General features: G+C 46.2%; 1 protein-coding gene across 1 annotated transcript in view; it reads right to left on the reverse strand.

Moving 5' to 3' along the window:
- The window catches only part of SNCA (synuclein alpha), a 175,299-nt gene extending 158,772 nt beyond the window's left edge, over positions 1-16,527 (reverse strand). Inside the window, exons 1-2 of the mRNA XM_073638105.1 lie at positions 15,956-16,527; positions 14,877-15,023 (exon numbers count right to left, since the gene is read on the reverse strand). Coding sequence (XP_073494206.1) covers positions 14,877-14,997 — 121 coding nt within the window. The 5' untranslated portion in view covers positions 14,998-15,023; positions 15,956-16,527. The remainder of the gene's footprint in view (positions 1-14,876; positions 15,024-15,955) is intronic.
- Between the last annotated feature and the right edge of the window lie 1,346 nt (positions 16,528-17,873).

Raw genomic sequence — 17,873 nt, forward strand, 5'->3', positions numbered from 1 at the left:
CATGGGACTTACTTGGACGTTCCAACATGACAACGATCCAAAACACAAGGCATAGTCAACCTGTCATTGGCTACAGCAGAACAAAGTGAAGGTTCTTGAGTGACCATCTCAGTCTCCTGACCTCAATATCATTGAGCCACTCTGGGGAGATCTCAAGCACGCAGTTCATGCTAGACAGCCCAGGAATTTACAGGAACTAGAGGCTTTTTGCCAAGAAGAATGGGCAGCTTTACCATCTGAGAAAATAAAGAACCTCATCCACAACTACCACAAAAGACTTCAAGCTGTCATTGATGTTAGAGGGGGCAATACACGGTATTAAGAGCTGGGGTATGTGAACTTTTGATCAGGGTCATTTGGATGTTTTTGGTTATCATTAAGATTTAAAAAGAGAAAACACAGTAGTTTGACAATAAATGGCTTCACCCAAATGTAAAGCAGGTGTCAGAAATGCAACGCGCAGAGACACGAAATGAGGGCAGCCAGAGATGTGTTAAAAGCAATTTATATATATATATATATATATATATATATATATATATACACATATATATAACCAGACTTTAAACAAGCAGTTAGTAACAAGAATAAACAGGTAATTTACAATAACAGTGAACAATCTCCCAAAATAAAGTGATGCGCCCTGGCGTGGGAGTCACCACAGCAGTTCTTTAACTCTGTGAATGGCCCTAGCGGTGGTCACCGGTTATTACCGCTAGGCCGCAAGTCTTTTTCTAACAAAGTCAATTAAATCCAGTTTGGCTTTTTCCACTTCGCCCATCCCCCTCCCAACCTGACATCCTAAACCCCACTGTCCCTGGTGCTGTGTATGATCAATTGAAGCGACAGCCCTTTTCAGCAATGCTGCTCCTCCATTTCTGCTGGCGTGACTCCTCTGACGCAGTTCTCTCTTATCTCCTCTTTGCTCGGCCATTGGAAGCAGTCTCTCGCGCCTTGGAAAGCAGGGTCCAGACCTTGCTGGTTGACGGGCAATGTCTGGTACTGTGAAGTCACTCAGTACCACAAGCAGATCCCGGCTCTCCTCAGCGGCCATGGCACTCGGGGGACCTCGGCGGTGAATCCGGCATTTGTTCACCAGTGTCCGCCTGTACTGCCTCATAGGTCTCTGACTGTGACCTGTCAGGCTGGTTTTCTCAGCGCATCCAGTGCGCGTCTCCTCCTCTCTGCAGCTTGGCGCCGAAATCACCTCAGGTTTGGCGCGCTCGACCATTATATTTAAAAACTCCTCACTGGACGTCACCTGACCGGGTCTCACATTCAAATCTGTTCCCCCTTCAACATTCCTAAGGCATTTTGGTTCCGTTTGATTGCGGTCAACCAGCAGATGACAATACGGCTTTTTGACTTCTATTACACAACCAATAACCATGAGTGGATAAAAAGTTTTTTAGCTATCATTCATATTCTCTGAAACAAGGCCAAGAAAGGAAAAATTCTGCCGGAGTATGTAAACTTTTGAGCACAACTGTAAGTTAAAGTTTTCTCATATTCTAGATGGGTAAAATTATTACTGGTACAAAGGTGGCAGCTAGATCTGGGCCCTGGTGCCAGAGGTCCCAAATACACCAGCTCAAAATATGGCACATGGTACAGTAGTGGGGAGTCCTCATACAGATTTTCCATTTGATCTTCAAATTACGCCTATGAACTATAATTCTCTCTTAACTAAGAAAAAAAAATTGACGAGAAAAAAGAGACAAATGGGTAAAGTGAATGAAAGAGATCGAGAAAGAAAGACTTCAAGGATGAACAAAATAGGAAAAAAATTAAAGGAAGTTGAAGAATAGATGGAGAGATAGGAAAAGAGCACGGAATGGAAAGAAAGAGTGAGTGCAAGAGACATAGGGAGAAGAGAAACAGCAAAAAAAGAGGAGAAAGATAGAATGCAAGAGTAACTGTCATTTTAATTTTTGTTCCATAAATCAATAGTACTCATGAAAATAAGTAACTTTGTAATATATCTTATCAGAGAGATTTGCTTCCAGAATTGATCAGTGATTATCAAAATTCTCATTTCTGAGGTAAAATCTGTATTCAGTGAAGACAGACTTTCCCATTACTGAGATAAGAGATGGCAGTTGCTATGGATACAATTCTATGTGGACTGGAGGGAGAAGCTGTAGGCAGAGCTCCTCCTCCCCTTACCCTCTCCATAAAATCTTATCAATAGCAGCTCTCTCCTATCTCAGTAGTGGGAATATCTGTCTTCACGAAATACAGATTTTACCTCAGAATTGAGACTTTTTATAATGACTGATCAATGGCATGGAAAGAAGCAGATTTCTCTGATAGGATATATTACACAGTGACTTATTGTCATGTGTACTACTGACTTATGAGATAAAAATTAAAACAATGGTTACTCTTTAAAGGCCCCAACATACATTAGATAACCTACGGCTGAACGATTGTTTGGACATTAGTTATCTCTCCTGATCCCCCCTGTAAGGCGGCTAATGCTCGCATAGTCGATGGGAGGTATGTGTCACAGAGATGGCTGGTCTCTGTGATGTAACCCAGAGTGTTTCTCTAGTGCACATAAGCACTAAGAGGTGCGTTTGGTGCACCTTGGACCAGGTTTGGGTAGCTGAGAGAGTTGGGCGGGTCTAGCTACCCACATACCTCAGCTCTGGGTGTGCTAATGTGACACCCCAGGGGTCTGGTTGCCACAGTGATAGAGATATTATGTCTGAGAGCAGGTGGGAGGTCCTTTGGTCAGGGATCCTGTGCATGCCACACCTCCTGCCCAGTCTTGGGAGGGGAAGAACTTCCCCTATATAAACCCGGGGCTGAAGCAGGGTTAGCAGTCAAGGAGAGTAGAGACAAGAAACAGCAGAAGCAATACTACTACGAGTCAGGGGCTGGCAGCTGCAGAGCTCGCCCTGACTGAGAAGCTTTCTTACCGGACCCGGCGTCCGAGGGTGTGGGGACTAACTCTTACCCAGCAGCAGAAGCCGACCGGCAGGGGATTTCAGGTCCTCAGGCCCAGAAACCCGAAGGCACGGTCACACGCGTGGGACCAGCACCGCCATCGTGGAGCGGAAGCCATTAGAAGGCCCCGAGTCACCGGCCATACGGGTGAGCACCACACGGTACACTCAGGGACGTGGGCTACTTATATCCGCTTCTAGCAAGGTAGCCAGAAGAGTACAGTCAGTTTGGGAGGCCTACAACTCCGCCTGGCCAGGGGAGATCCCATCTGCTCAAGGACTGACCAGGCCCCGTTCACTAGCAAGTACTCCGGGAGGGTCTATCGTTGTTACCAGTAAAGACCCTGAATTACACCGCACCGTCTCTGAGTGGTTCCTGCTACCCCCATCATCCACATCTGCTGCCCTGAGGCCATACCCCTCCCGTTGGGGGTTATACCATCTACGCTGCACCATCCATCCACCGGCCTCAGCGGACTGTCCTGCAGCGGCAGCTCCATAGCTGCATTCAACGGGTGGCGTAGTCGTCCTGCATCTACCGCTGTTACATCGCCGCTCAGTTTGACTCCCTGGGCACGGACCGGGTCACCGCCACGGGACTACAACCCTCAAGAGATCCGACTCCGGGTAAGCTCCCGCGTGCGCAACGCAGCGCGACACAGGCCCAGGGGCGCGTCAACTTTGGCGTAGTCGGCAGGATTTCGTGCCCGCAACCACCGGGTACTGCGTGCCTGAAAAAGAGACTTTTCAAACTTACCTGTGGTAAAGATTCCCGCCATCCGGCGCCATCTTCTGCCTTCTTCCCGCCATCCGTGGAGTTTTCCCGCCATTGGACGCCATCTTGAGGACGCCGCGCGGGAAGAAGAGGGGCGTGGACTCCGAAAGCGCGCGAGAACTGAAGCCCCGCCTCACGTCCGGACGTTGCGTAAGGTCCTGGAAGGAGCCCAGCAGACGCCGACGTCACAGGAGCGCGACGGAAGGTCCTCAACCCTGACGATCCACTGCGGAGCCGCGGCCTACGGAAGAGGATCATCGCAAGGTAGGCCACGGTCCACTAGGGGGGAGGAAGATGTCGGATACGGAGGAGAGCTTCACTGCCTCAACCCCCGCCAGCGCTACCGCTGCTGCAGTTATGCCCTTCACCATGCCCTATATCCCGGGAGCAGCATGGCTACCCCAGTACTCAGGGGAGTCACATACCCTGCATGACTTTAGAGAAAAGCTGGATAGCCTCTTCCAGGTGTACCCCCTCACAGAAGAGCAAAAAGTGAGCATCCTGGTGGCCCAACTAACCGGGGCAGCCAAAAGGGAAGTAAAATCCTGGCCACCTGGGAGGAAGACTGTCGCAGGGATACTAACCCGGCTGAAGGACACCTTTGATACCCGCACCTCAGCCGAGATTAAGCTTAGATTCTACGGGTGCAAGCAGCGAGCGCATGAGAGTATAAGGGACTATGCACTAAACCTACAAGAGGCCCTGAGGGCCATTAAGCAGACCGACCCTGATGGAGTGGGAAACGAGGACAGGCTGTTGACCGAACAGTTTATAGAGGGACTGTATTGTAATACCCACCGAACCCAGTTGCGGGCAATGGCCTTACAGGATCCCCATCTGGGCTTTGCACAGTTCAAGGACAGAGCCATCCGGGTGCTCCGAGAACCGGCACCGGGTGGCGTTGTGACCCACAAGCGCCCTGCTATCACTTACCACCAGGAGGCGGCGCCCTTGTCGGCAGGGCCTGTGGGAGCTGATGCGCAGGCTTTGGACAATGACCCGGCTCCAGACCTACACCATCAGGTCCAAGAGCTAGCTAAGAACGTTGCTGCGCTAACCCGAACTGTGCAGTCTTTACAGGCTTCCACTCCAGGGAAGATCCAGCTGGCATCCGGACCGGAGGACATCCCGTGGCGTCGACCAAGGAGGACCCCACCGGCCAGAGGAAGACCCAGTGACCGATACAGCGAGGACGGACGACCCATCTGCCGCCGCTGCAATCATCCTGGACATATGGCAAGGTACTGTTCTTTAAACGGGCACAACCTGGGGTAGAGGGCCAACCCCCAGGAAAAACATCACCAGGCCCATCGAACTGGCGCGACAGATATGTGAGAGGACGTCCAGTCTTGCCTGTGGTACTGGATGGCATTCCCATGAGTGCCCTACTGGACACCGGGTCACAGGTCACCACCATCCCGTACGTGCTCTTTAAGCAGTACTGGAATGACTCGGATATTACCCGCTACCCTGACGACGACTTGAGTATCATCGCCAGCAATGGCCAGCCCGTGCCACAGATCGGATTTAAAGAGGTGACCATCAAAATCGGTAGAGTCGAACTGGCAGCACAGGGACTGATCATTGTAGATATTGACAAACATGAGAGTCACCCAAAAATAACTCTAGGAACTAATGTAATTGAAAATTGTCTTGCAGAGGTGATTTTCCTTTTACAGCAGGTTGCCAAGAACGCCAGCTCCGGCGAGCAGCGGGTGCTCCAGAAAGAGATCCGGGCACTGATGCGACGGCAACAGGTGGAACTCTCCGGCGGTGAGATTGGTAGCGTAAGAATGTGTGACCCTTTTCCTATTGCCATGCCCCCAAAAAGTGAAATGATGATTTGGTGTCGGGCAGCTATTGGTCTGAGGGGTAGAGATTACCAGGCAATGGTAGAACCAGTTTACTCAGACAGTAGGCCCACCATCTTGACAGCACGGGGGGTGGTTAATGTACGCCATGGGAGGGTGCCCGTTCGCATAATCAATATCGGGAAGAGGGAAGTGTACCTGCCCCGGTATGCCACGCTAGCCAAATTATATACCATTAGCCAAAATGCTATACAATCTGTGGAACCCTTGCCTCCATCTCACCCGGAGGAAGGTAACGGCTCTAAGAAAGTAATGGAGGATTGGTGTCAGCAACTACACTTGGGAACTGACTCCACTCCCTCCCACCAGAAACAGGGAGTCTACCGGGTGGTTCAAGAGTATGAGAGAGTGTTTAGTAAACACCCGTTAGACTTCGGGCGAGTCAAGGGGGTAGAACACCGCATCCCCACGGGAGATCATCCTCCCATAAAAGAGAGGTATCGACCCGTACCCCCTGCACATTACCAACACGCCAAGGGGATGCTTAGAGACATGAAGGAGGCTGGGGTAATCCGGGATAGCTGTAGCCCCTGGGCAGCCCCACTGGTTTTAGTCAAAAAGAAAGACAACACTATGAGGATGTGTGTAGATTACCGGAAAATCAACCGTATCACACACAAGGATGCGTACCCTTTACCAAGGATAGAGGAGTCTTTGGCTGCTTTAAGATCTGCTAACTTCTTCTCTACCTTGGATCTCACTAGCGGGTACTGGCAGGTTCCTGTAGCAGAGGCGGACCGGGAGAAGACCGCATTCACCACCCCGATGGGACTTAGCGAGTTTACCTGTATGCCGTTTGGACTTTGTAACGCACCAGGAACCTTCCAACGATTAATGGAGTGCTGTCTGGGACACAAAAACTTCGAGACGGTCTTGTTTTACCTGGACGATGTCATCGTATATTCCAAGACTTATGAGGACCACCTGAAACATCTGGCGGAAGTGTTCGAAGCCCTGGCAAGTTACGGCCTGAAGGTGAAACCCTCTAAGTGTCACCTCCTGAAGCCAAAGGTGCAGTACCTGGGACACGTGGTGAGCGCTGATGGAGTGGCTCCCGACCCTGATAAGATCACCGCAATTAAGGAATGGCCAAGTCCCTCCAGTGTAAAGGAAGTGCGGCAGTTCCTTGGGTTGGTAGGCTATTACCGCAGATTCATCCCCGGCTTCACCAAAAAGGCAGCTCCTATGCAGGACCTCCTGATAGGCCAGTCCCGGAAGGCCAAGAACCAGAAGCCGCCCTTCAAATGGGAGGAGCTGGAAGAAGAGTCCTTCCGCCAGCTGAAGATGGCCCTCACGGGGGATGAAATCCTGGCATACCCGGATTATAGCCAGCCCTTTATCCTCTACACCGACGCCAGTAACATCGGGCTAGGAGCCGTGCTGTCCCAGATTCAGCAAGGGAAAGAACGAGTAATCGCCTACGCAAGCCGAAAACTGCGACCCACCGAAAGGAACCCCGAGAATTACAGCTCATTTAAGTTAGAGTTCCTGGCCGTGGTATGGGCAGTCACCGAGCGCTTTAAGCATTACCTCGCTTCTTCCCGGTTCACCGTGTACACGGATAACAACCCGTTGACACACCTGGACACGGCAAGACTCGGTGCCCTGGAGCAGAGGTGGATGGCCCGTCTGTCCAACTACGAGTTCACAATCAAATACCGGGCAGGACGCTCCAATACCAACGCGGACGCCTTGTCCAGGATGCCCAACCTGCCGGACGGAGGAGAAGATCCGGAGGGACTGGAAGAAGTTGAACTCCCTGCGTTCCACCGTCATGGGACTATCCAGTACTCCCACCGGGTAAGGAGTAAGCAGGCTGCTACGTTGAACCCCTTACCCCACTACAACTGGGCGGAAATGCAAGACAGCGACCCTGCCGTCCGACTGGTGAAGGAGATGCTGACTCGGCCAGAGGCTCGCCTTGAACCAGACGCTCCGGAGGAAGCCAAACAACTATGGGCAGAGAAGAGTCGACTGTTCCTTTACAAAGGGAAGTTGTGCCGCAGAATGGTTAACTCCCGGACACATGAATTACTCTGGCAAGTAGTGGTGCCACGAAGAGACGCAGCCATGGTGATGGAGGCATACCACGACAGAGCTGGACACTTCGGGTGGAAGAAGCTGGAGTTCCTGCTGCGCGAGCGGTTCCACTGGGTAGGCATGAGGGGAACCATCGAGAAGTGGTGCAGAGACTGTGGCCCGTGCAACCTGAGAAGGAAGGACCGTGCCAGCCAGAAGACTCCCCTGCAGTCCATCGTCACCCGGCAACCGTTGGAACTGGTAGCCTTGGATCATGTAAAACTGACCCCAAGCAGAAGTGGCTACGTCTACGCGTTAACCATCGTGGATCATTACTCCCGGTTCTTGGTTGTCGTCCCCGTCAAGGACTTAACGGCTCAAACAGCAGCTAGAGCCTTCCAGCAGCACTTCTGCCGTCCACACGGGTACCCGGACCAAGTACTGACGGACCAGGGACCTGCCTTTGAAGCGGAGGTCTTCCAGGAATTTTGCAATCTGTATGGCTGCCGGAAGATAAGGACGACACCCTACCATCCGCAAACTAATGGACTTTGTGAAAAAATGAACCAGGTGGTAATGGATCTTCTCAAAACATTGCCCCTGGAAGAACGCAGTCTGTGGCCTGAGAAGTTGCCCGATCTAGTGGACCTATACAACCACATCCCGGTAGGTTCCACCAACTGTACCCCGGCTTACCTAATGAGGGCGAGACCTGGTAAGTTACCTGTTGACCTGGAAATGGGAGTCCTGACACCCGAGGACACTTCACCAGAAGCAGACTGGGACACAGAGAGGCAGCAACAGTACCGGAAAGTACAGGAGAGCGTGGAGCGAAGTCTCTGTCAGGCTAGGGAAAGACAAGAGAAAACTTACAACCAGTACGCTCCCGCCGTTCCACTGGTACCCGGAGAGCAGGTCTTAAAGAGGAAAAGACGGCTCCACAAGTTGGACGACCAGTGGGAGAAGGACCCGTACACCGTACTGCCCTCAAGCCACGAGAACCCGAAGGTCTGCACCATCAGTAAAGACGGAGGGGAAACTACAGCCATTGTATCCCGGGACCACCTGAAGAAGTGTCCCGAACAACTGAGGAACCCTGAAGAGGAACAAGAAGACCATCGACCCGTAGAGGAAAGGGAAGATATGGTTAGTACTGTGCTCGGGGACTTTCCTCGGTCTTGGACTCAAGTCAATGGTGCAGTTGTGGTACCCGTACTCACCTTCCTCCAACCAGCATCCCAAGCACCTACGGAGCAACAGGTAGAGCTGGAAGAACAGCCGGTCCAGGAGGCAGAAGACTCCACACAAGCAGAACAGGAGGATCAACCCTCTGTTTATAGTGAGCCTGCCGTACCCCTAGTGAGACAAAGAGCCGGTAGACAGCTGCCCAGTTTACCCTTGACAGCTCTTACACCCTGTAGTTCAGGGCCAGACAGTCAGCTCCGTAGGTCCACTAGGGCCACTAGAGGCCAGTTACCCGCACGCTGGAGGATTTGAAGTGTATAAATTGTTTTATTTATGTTTATCTGTGTATTGTTGCTTGTGTATAATTTTGTGTTTCCAGTTATTTTTAGGAATCCTTGGTGGATTTACCGGGAATCCTTGTACATAGTTGGAGCGTAACCCAGGATGGACTAGAGACTGTTAAGGACTCGGGGTAGGACAGACCCCTACCTGGTTACGTCTCCCTGTTTTGGTGAAATGGACACCTTGCTTTCTTCAAAGACTGCACCCGGTTACGGACATGCCGTGACCACCTTTATGTGTTTCTTTATTGTATTGTTATTGTTATATCTTGTTATGTTTTTTCTAAAATATGTTTAGTCCCGGAGTACTAAATTTCACTAGGGGGGAATGTGACACCCCAGGGGTCTGGTTGCCACAGTGATAGAGATATTATGTCTGAGAGCAGGTGGGAGGTCCTTTGGTCAGGGATCCTGTGCATGCCACACCTCCTGCCCAGTCTTGGGAGGGGAAGAACTTCCCCTATATAAACCCGGGGCTGAAGCAGGGTTAGCAGTCAAGGAGAGTAGAGACAAGAAACAGCAGAAGCAATACTACTACGAGTCAGGGGCTGGCAGCTGCAGAGCTCGCCCTGACTGAGAAGCTTTCTTACCGGACCCGGCGTCCGAGGGTGTGGGGACTAACTCTTACCCAGCAGCAGAAGCCGACCGGCAGGGGATTTCAGGTCCTCAGGCCCAGAAACCCGAAGGCACGGTCACACGCGTGGGACCAGCACCGCCATCGTGGAGCGGAAGCCATTAGAAGGCCCCGAGTCACCGGCCATACGGGTGAGCACCACACGGTACACTCAGGGACGTGGGCTACTTATATCCGCTTCTAGCAAGGTAGCCAGAAGAGTACAGTCAGTTTGGGAGGCCTACAACTCCGCCTGGCCAGGGGAGATCCCATCTGCTCAAGGACTGACCAGGCTCCGTTCACTAGCAAGTACTCCGGGAGGGTCTATCGTTGTTACCAGTAAAGACCCTGAATTACACCGCACCGTCTCTGAGTGGTTCCTGCTACCCCCATCATCCACATCTGCTGCCCTGAGGCCATACCCCTCCCGTTGGGGGTTATACCATCTACGCTGCACCATCCATCCACCGGCCTCAGCGGACTGTCCTGCAGCGGCAGCTCCATAGCTGCATTCAACGGGTGGCGTAGTCGTCCTGCATCTACCGCTGTTACATCGCCGCTCAGTTTGACTCCCTGGGCACGGACCGGGTCACCGCCACGGGACTACAACCCTCAAGAGATCCGGCTCCGGGTAAGCTCCCGCGTGCGCAACGCAGCGCGACACAGGCCCAGGGGCGCGTCACTTAACGGCCTATATAATGGAGGCTGTTGTTTGGCACATGGTCTGTGTGGAGGGAGAAGGCCTCCTGTGTGTCTTTATCTCCAGACCCAGCCTCCTGGACCTCCGGACCCTTACTGGACTCTACCTCAGCCTGTGTACCACACAGGCCTGGCTGAGCAGAGACCTGTTAAGGACATTTTTCTTTGCCTGATCTAAAGGCAGTTTGCTTTTCTGTTTACCTTCTGGGTTTATGAAGTAATAAACCCACATGAACTTTTAAAGGAACAAGTCTCCTATTTTCCTACTGTCGCACCCAAGTGAGTAAAACCCCTACACCCCGTTCACATGAACATTTCCCTTGGCCAAACTTTTATGCATTTATAAAGAGGATAGAAGAGAATTTCTGCTGCTAAACACTCTAGTAATTTATTTTCTCCAGAGTAACAAGGGAGGTTTAAACATTTTGCTTGTTAATGTATACCAATAATCCGCTACATATTACCCATTGTTAGGCAATAATTTCATAATGAACAAGCATTATGTAGAGATTGATCAGTGGATTGGTTGGCATCAGTTAACCAATCCCTATTTTTTTATATCTTGCTTATAAATATCCTTTTTATATATATTATACAAGATCAGGATGAATGTCTTCCCTTCACTGACATAAGATTAGGTTGGACTTTTTCCTAGACATAAGTAGTACAAAAATGATCTGTTACATTAAAGTGACAAACAGAAGTGCATTGTGTAAGAATGGAATTTGCTGTGTCAGCTAAAAAGGTTCATGCTCCTGATATAGAAGGGTTAACCCCTTTACAACCTATGACGTACCTATAGATCATAGGACGCCTCCTGTCTTTGATGCTGGCTCCGGGGCACTGAGCCCACATCTTTTCAAGCACAGGACAGCTGATTTGACTAGCTATCATATGCCCCTAACAGCCGCGGGTGGAATCGCAATCCACCCTCAGCTGTTAACATGTTAAATGCCACTGTCAATCTCTGACAGCGGCATTTAACATCCCGGTGCTGGAAGTGCATCATTAACTCCACCCATTGGTGCTCCTGTCACATGATCGCAGGGTGCCAATGAGTTGACATGACAACCGGTGGTCTGCAGAAGACCCCCGTGCTTGTCATTACCGATCTGCTATGAGTTCCACCGGCGATCATAGCAGATGAAGGGCTGAAGCGCTGCTATGTATAGCACAAGCGATCAGACGATGGCAGCTTCAAGTCTCAGAAGAAGCATGTAAAAAGTAAAAAAAAAATGTTTTTTCAAAATATTGAAAAAATATAAAAGTTTAGATCATCCCCCTTTTGCCCCATTAAAATAAAATAATAATAAAAAAATACATATATTTGATATCGCCACATTCAGAAACAGCAAATCTATCAAAATATAAAAATAATTAATTTAATCAGTAAACGGCATAATGAGAAAAAAAATAAAAATGCCAGTCAGTTTTAGTATTTACTGAACATGGTAAATAAAAACCCCAAAACAATTGTGGAATTGAACTTTTTTGCAATTTCACTGCACATGGAATTTTTTTCCCATTTTCCAGTACACTATATGGTAAAATCAATGGTGGTGTTCAAAAGTACAACTCGTCCCACAAAAACAAGCCTCACATGGCCATATTTACGGAAAAATAAAAAAGTTATGGCTCTGGGAAGAAGGAGAGAATGATAAATAAAGTCATTATGACCTGGGTAACCGGGGGGGCAACGAGTGGAGATTCCTAAATGAAAATGACATTGTCTGTAAATGGTATAAGAAGAAGCATTCACAGAAGAATAAACAGAAATTGTTTTGCTCACATGTTTGAATTATTTTCTCCAAGCGCTCATTATGTTAGAGAGCCTAATCTCTTAATTCGGCCTCACTGGTGATCCAGCAATCTGACTTTGGGTCAGAACAAAAAGAGCTACAACGTGGGACCATGTGGAAGTTTCTTCAGAGATTGAAAATTCAAATTCCAGCTGCAGAAAAGAAGCTTTTATTCTTACACCTTTATTTTGTATTTTCAATCTTTCCAATCTCTCGATATCTCTGATTAAAGGCTGCAAAAACGCGATTCAAGAACCGACATCACCAGTGAGTTTTGTGATTTTATGTCTGCATGAGAGTTGAATAATAGAGTAATAAGATAAATATTATCTGTATAATCTGCTTGTCTATTAACTGATTGCGCAGTGCAGAGTTGGGGAAGTCTCTGTACAATTCTATTGCTTTGGCCATCTCGGATTGGCAGTACATTGTCTAAGGTTGTGTTTATGTTTATGTAAGTGACTTCTGGAGTTCCCAGTGTCAGTGAAAACTACAGACCTCATAAGTTTTGTACTAATCCCTAGGTACAGTAGGCAGGCTGTGAGTTTTTGGTGAATTTTTATATGTATGTTTATGGGAACCCCTGAATGACATGAGATATGAGTAACTAAGTGTAAGGGGCAAATAAATAAGCCCCTGATTGATGAGGGGTTCCGTTAGGTGTGGTCCACTGTATGTGACAGAGGACATTCAATTCACTTTGGGATAAATCAGCCAGAGTGATTGAGATAAGGGACTCTACATAAAGCGGTCAGATGATTTCAGATTGCAGGGAAGTAGATTCCCAAATGAGCATGCATGAATAATACCTACAATATTTGGTAAGAAAAGTACCAATCTTGATTGGTCTAACCTATTCAAGTCAAGGGTAGTGTGTAGCACGGTGGCTCAGTGGTTAGCACTGTATCTTTGTAGAGCCGGAGTCCTGAATCCAAATCCCACCAAGGACAACATCTGCAAGGAGTTTGTATGTTTTCCCCGTGTTTGTGTGGGTTTCCTCTAGGTACTCCGGTTTCCTCCCACACTCCAAAGACATACTACTAGGGAATCTATGTTGTGAGACGCTTGTCATATCTGAAAATTAATGGTGAAGTATAAGCAAGTAAAATAAGGTTGCTGCTTTTACCAAGTTATTCAAATTAATCACCTTTCTGTGCTCTTTTTTAGGGACTGGCACTTACGAGGGTAAATAATATTCTTAAAACAGTTAACAAATCACAATAATTTTGTCTAGGGAGGTAATCACCATATGGTATCCAAATGAATGCCATCAAGTTACACTAATGTACAGTATATGTCATAGAATTTTTATAGGACATGTGCCTTTGAGCATGTGCAGAAGGAAGCTTTGCATTCCTCTTACATTTATAGGAAGATGTCCCAATGGATATTCTGATCTATTACTGGAGATACCATGGCTGCTGAGCAGAGTTGGTGAGAATCAAATTAAATGAAGCAGTCCATTGGCCATGACAGTAATCCACGGTCACTGGATGGTAACCATGTGAATCGCGTATTTCCTAATGAAATTTTATGCTACTCTTTTGATTAGCCAGCCTGATACGATGTCATCGTTGCAGTTAGATGCACTCATGACATGGCACAAGGCCGTTTAATAAAAAGAAGAGCCAAAGATGCTGGCAGGTTGGAGGTGTTTTTAAGACTTCCGTCCATCGACCACAGATTACATGGACAATGGACCACATCCTGTGAATCAATTTGTACCAACTCTAGTCCTGAGGTAAGAAGAGACTGCACATATTGCTGTCTACTGTTTTTTCGAATGCTGAGAAGCTGCTGTGACCCGGAGATTTTAGTAGGAAAGATCTATCAGTGTAGCAAAACGGTAGCCATTTTAATTTACTACAGTGATAACCTCCTTAGACAAAACAAATGTGATTTCCTATTTTAATTTATTCATAGTATAATTTTCTTTCTTTTTTCTATTCATTGAGAATCCCTTTAGTAGAACTCATTGGTTAGCATGTTAGGCACTATGACTGCCACATAGATGAAAATAATTATTTCTTATGGTAGCACTGTGCTTGATTTAATTCTGATAGCTTGGTGACTTATTCTTTTTGGGTACTCACATAGTGAACCAAAAGTAAAATCTAGCATGTCTTATGTGTGTGTATAGGAGCTTTAGCTTTCTGTCTATTTACAAGAATAATGTCTGTGACTAATGAAAAATAGCCTCCTAAGCATGACCAGATAAGGTTGCAGAATCAATTCTATGCAAATTTCAACCTTTTACACTAACATAATACAAAAAAGTAAGTATAATAAATGAAATAACCTTTAAATGTTGAAAAGCATTACCACAAAACATGTTCTTAACTTATAAAGCATCCAGTAATATCAGACTGGGACATGTAATAAATTCCATTGTGGTTCATGAAAAAAATTCCATCCCATAGACAATAACGTCCATCAGAATGAATGATATCTAGCTATTACTAATATTATGTAAAAAGTGTCTAATAATTTGTAAAGTCACCAAGAATGTAAACTTCTTCTAAGACCTTATAACGGGACCAAAATGCTCCTTGGCTCTGTTACTCTTGAGGGAAATCAGGATCCTAATTTCACAGCTGGTAATTTATTGATCCACTTTACCTACCTACGTAAAGGACGCCCTCTTTTGTCTTTCCTGCTGCTTCCGCCACACCCTGTTTGGTTTTTTCAGCAGCTGCCACGACTCCCTCTTTAGCTTTGGAAAGCCCTTTCATGAATACATCCATAGCTAACGACTGTGTGCTCACAAGTGCTGGAAAACAAGAACCGTTCATGGGAAACTGTTGATAATTGACTTCATGCAAATGTTAGTTTTTTCTATACTAAAATATGAGGCAACATTTTATGTAGTCAAGCAACAAGCTATCTAATAGGCAACCTGAATGTTGACTGCATGACATGAAGTCAACGCTTGTAGAGGCGTAAAATGTACATAACTTGATATTAGAATATGATAAGCCTAATATGCTAAAGTCTAAGAATATTTTGTTAACTATATATATAATAAAGAATATATAGATAGGTATATAATAGGTAGAGATAGATAGATATATGGATAGATAGATAGATAGATAGATAGATAGACATGAGATGTGGATATAAAATAGATATAAGAATAGTAGATAGATTGGTATGAGATGGATAAAGTGATACTTTGGATAGAAAGGACATAGAATGATAGCTAGAATAATAGAATGATAGAACGATAGAAAGGTAGATAGATAAATAGATAGACAAAATGATAGCTAGATAGATAGATAGATAGATAGATATATGGATAGATAGATAGATAGATAGATAGATAAATAGATAGATAGATATACAAATTGATAGCTAGATAGATAGACCGACAGATAGATAAATAGATAGATAGAATGATAGCTAGATAGATAAATCGATAGATAGACAAAATGATAGCTATATAGACAGACAGATAGATAGATAAATAGATAGACAGAATGACAGCTAGATAGATAAGAATTAACAGAATATGTGATATGTATTGCAGTTGACATAAGCCATTTACCTACACCATGGTTCATTAGGAGGAAGCACAGATACATAAGGTGCTCCTTGGTAAATACAGAAACAGGGGCAGAGTATCATATAGCTATGTGTCGTTAACCCCAGTCGAATAAGCTGCAAATGGGTGCAGTATATACATATAAATGTAGTAATACTTACATAGACCTTTGGTTCTTGAGTGCTGACTGAGAGAGATGATATCTGATCTTCGGTAACAAGTTAAATGAAATTCAGTACATTTCGGTTAAATAAATCCCATATATTCATGTGCAAAGCCCTGATAGTATGTAGATCATTCAGATGTAGTAGGCACTGGGTGAGAAATGAATGTAAATACTATCAATAAAAAGTGGATGGAAAAGGGATGACTTTTACACTACAGGAGCAGCTCCTTCATGTGACTCGTCCTCTCTTCTTCCCCAACACCCTCTTCATCTCCCTCCTCCTCTTTCTTTCCTTTTCACATGCCTGATTTGTCAGTGTGAAAACTGAAAAATTGCAGGCAGCCTCCCAAAGCTGGACCACTTGTAAGCTTGCTGCTTCCCTGGCAAACAATGAGATCCATTATCAGCAGGATTCCTCCAGATTCAGGTCACACTAGAAAATGATGGCATGGATCATGATAATTAGCCATGCAGATGTAGACTAGCAGCAGTCACATCTGTCCAGAAGCAGGAGCTTTAAGAAAGGTGCATTAGTCAAGCACACACATTCCGTATGAGCAGCTTTCTCACTCTGGCAGCTGGGGTAGTCACGCTGTGCTGAATTATTCATTGCTAAATTAATATGATTGCACAATAAATATCTTCCAACCACAAAACCATAGTCACATGCCTGCAGCTCTTCATCAGGTGGTATTGTAAGAGGTCTCACAATAATGTCCAGGGCTTCATTAAAAATAAAAGGCCGACGTTACATGCTTTTTATTAAATAAGTATAGCAGGAAAATTGACAAATATATTGTGCTTCATTTATAACTCAATGGCATTATTACCTGGGATTCCTATTGACTATTTGGGACCATTACTAGCTCGGGAATATTCATGTCATTATCTGTGTATATTTACATGGAACACAGTTTTGTTAGGCCTCATATACAACGCCATGTTATGGACCCACGTGGCATGTATCTCTAAAAAAGCTCTTACACACATGCTATGGACCCATATGTTGATTTTATACTGAGACACACAAAGGGTTTTACTATCTGAATATGTAGAAAATAAGGACATGCCATACAATGAAGATATTCTTTCTAAGGTGCAAGGTCTTCTCTTTACCAGTGGTGCACCACCAGCATCGGGAACCCCCCAACGCTCATCAAAACACATTCAAATGTTTCGGTATCCTGTATGCTGCTACAGTTGAAAGCAATGATGAAAGAGTGAGCTGTTCGCTCCCTCCCCATCATGCTCTCTTGGCATCTGAGATCAAATGTTTCAGTGCAGTGAACACGATGATGTGACTTCATCGCGCCAACTGTACCGAGCAGTGGAGACAAAGTTTAAAAACGCTCACTGCAGAGACTGGAGCAGCGGAGGAACAAGGAGGAGAGGTGAGTATTGTACTTATTTCTTTAAATCAGTGAGTACTTTATGGCAGCCATAATACTGTATGGAGGACTATGGGGGGTACATTATACTATATGGAGGAATATGGAGGGTGCATTATACTACATGGAGGACTATGTGGTGCATTATACTATTTGGAGGGCTATGGAACGTATATTATACTATATAGAGGACTATGGGGGTGCATTATATTATATGGAGGACTATGGAGTTGCATTATACTATATAGAGGACTATTTGTGGTGCATTATACTATACAGAGGACTATGGGGGTGCATTACACTACATGGAGGACTATAGGGAGTGCATTATACTATGTGGAGCACTGTGGGGGTGAATTATACTACATGGAGGGCTATGGCGAATGGATTATACTACATGGAGGACTGGGGGTACATTATACAATATGGAGGACTATGTGGGGTGCATTATAGTATATAGAAGATTACAGGGTGCATTATACTATATGAAAGACCATAGAGGGTACATAATACTATATGTGGAAT

This window comes from Phyllobates terribilis, unplaced genomic scaffold, assembly GCF_046119375.1.
Source record: "Phyllobates terribilis strain yellow unplaced genomic scaffold, ASM4611937v1 Scaffold_1__5_contigs__length_1240528914, whole genome shotgun sequence".
NCBI lineage: Eukaryota > Metazoa > Chordata > Amphibia > Anura > Dendrobatidae > Phyllobates > Phyllobates terribilis.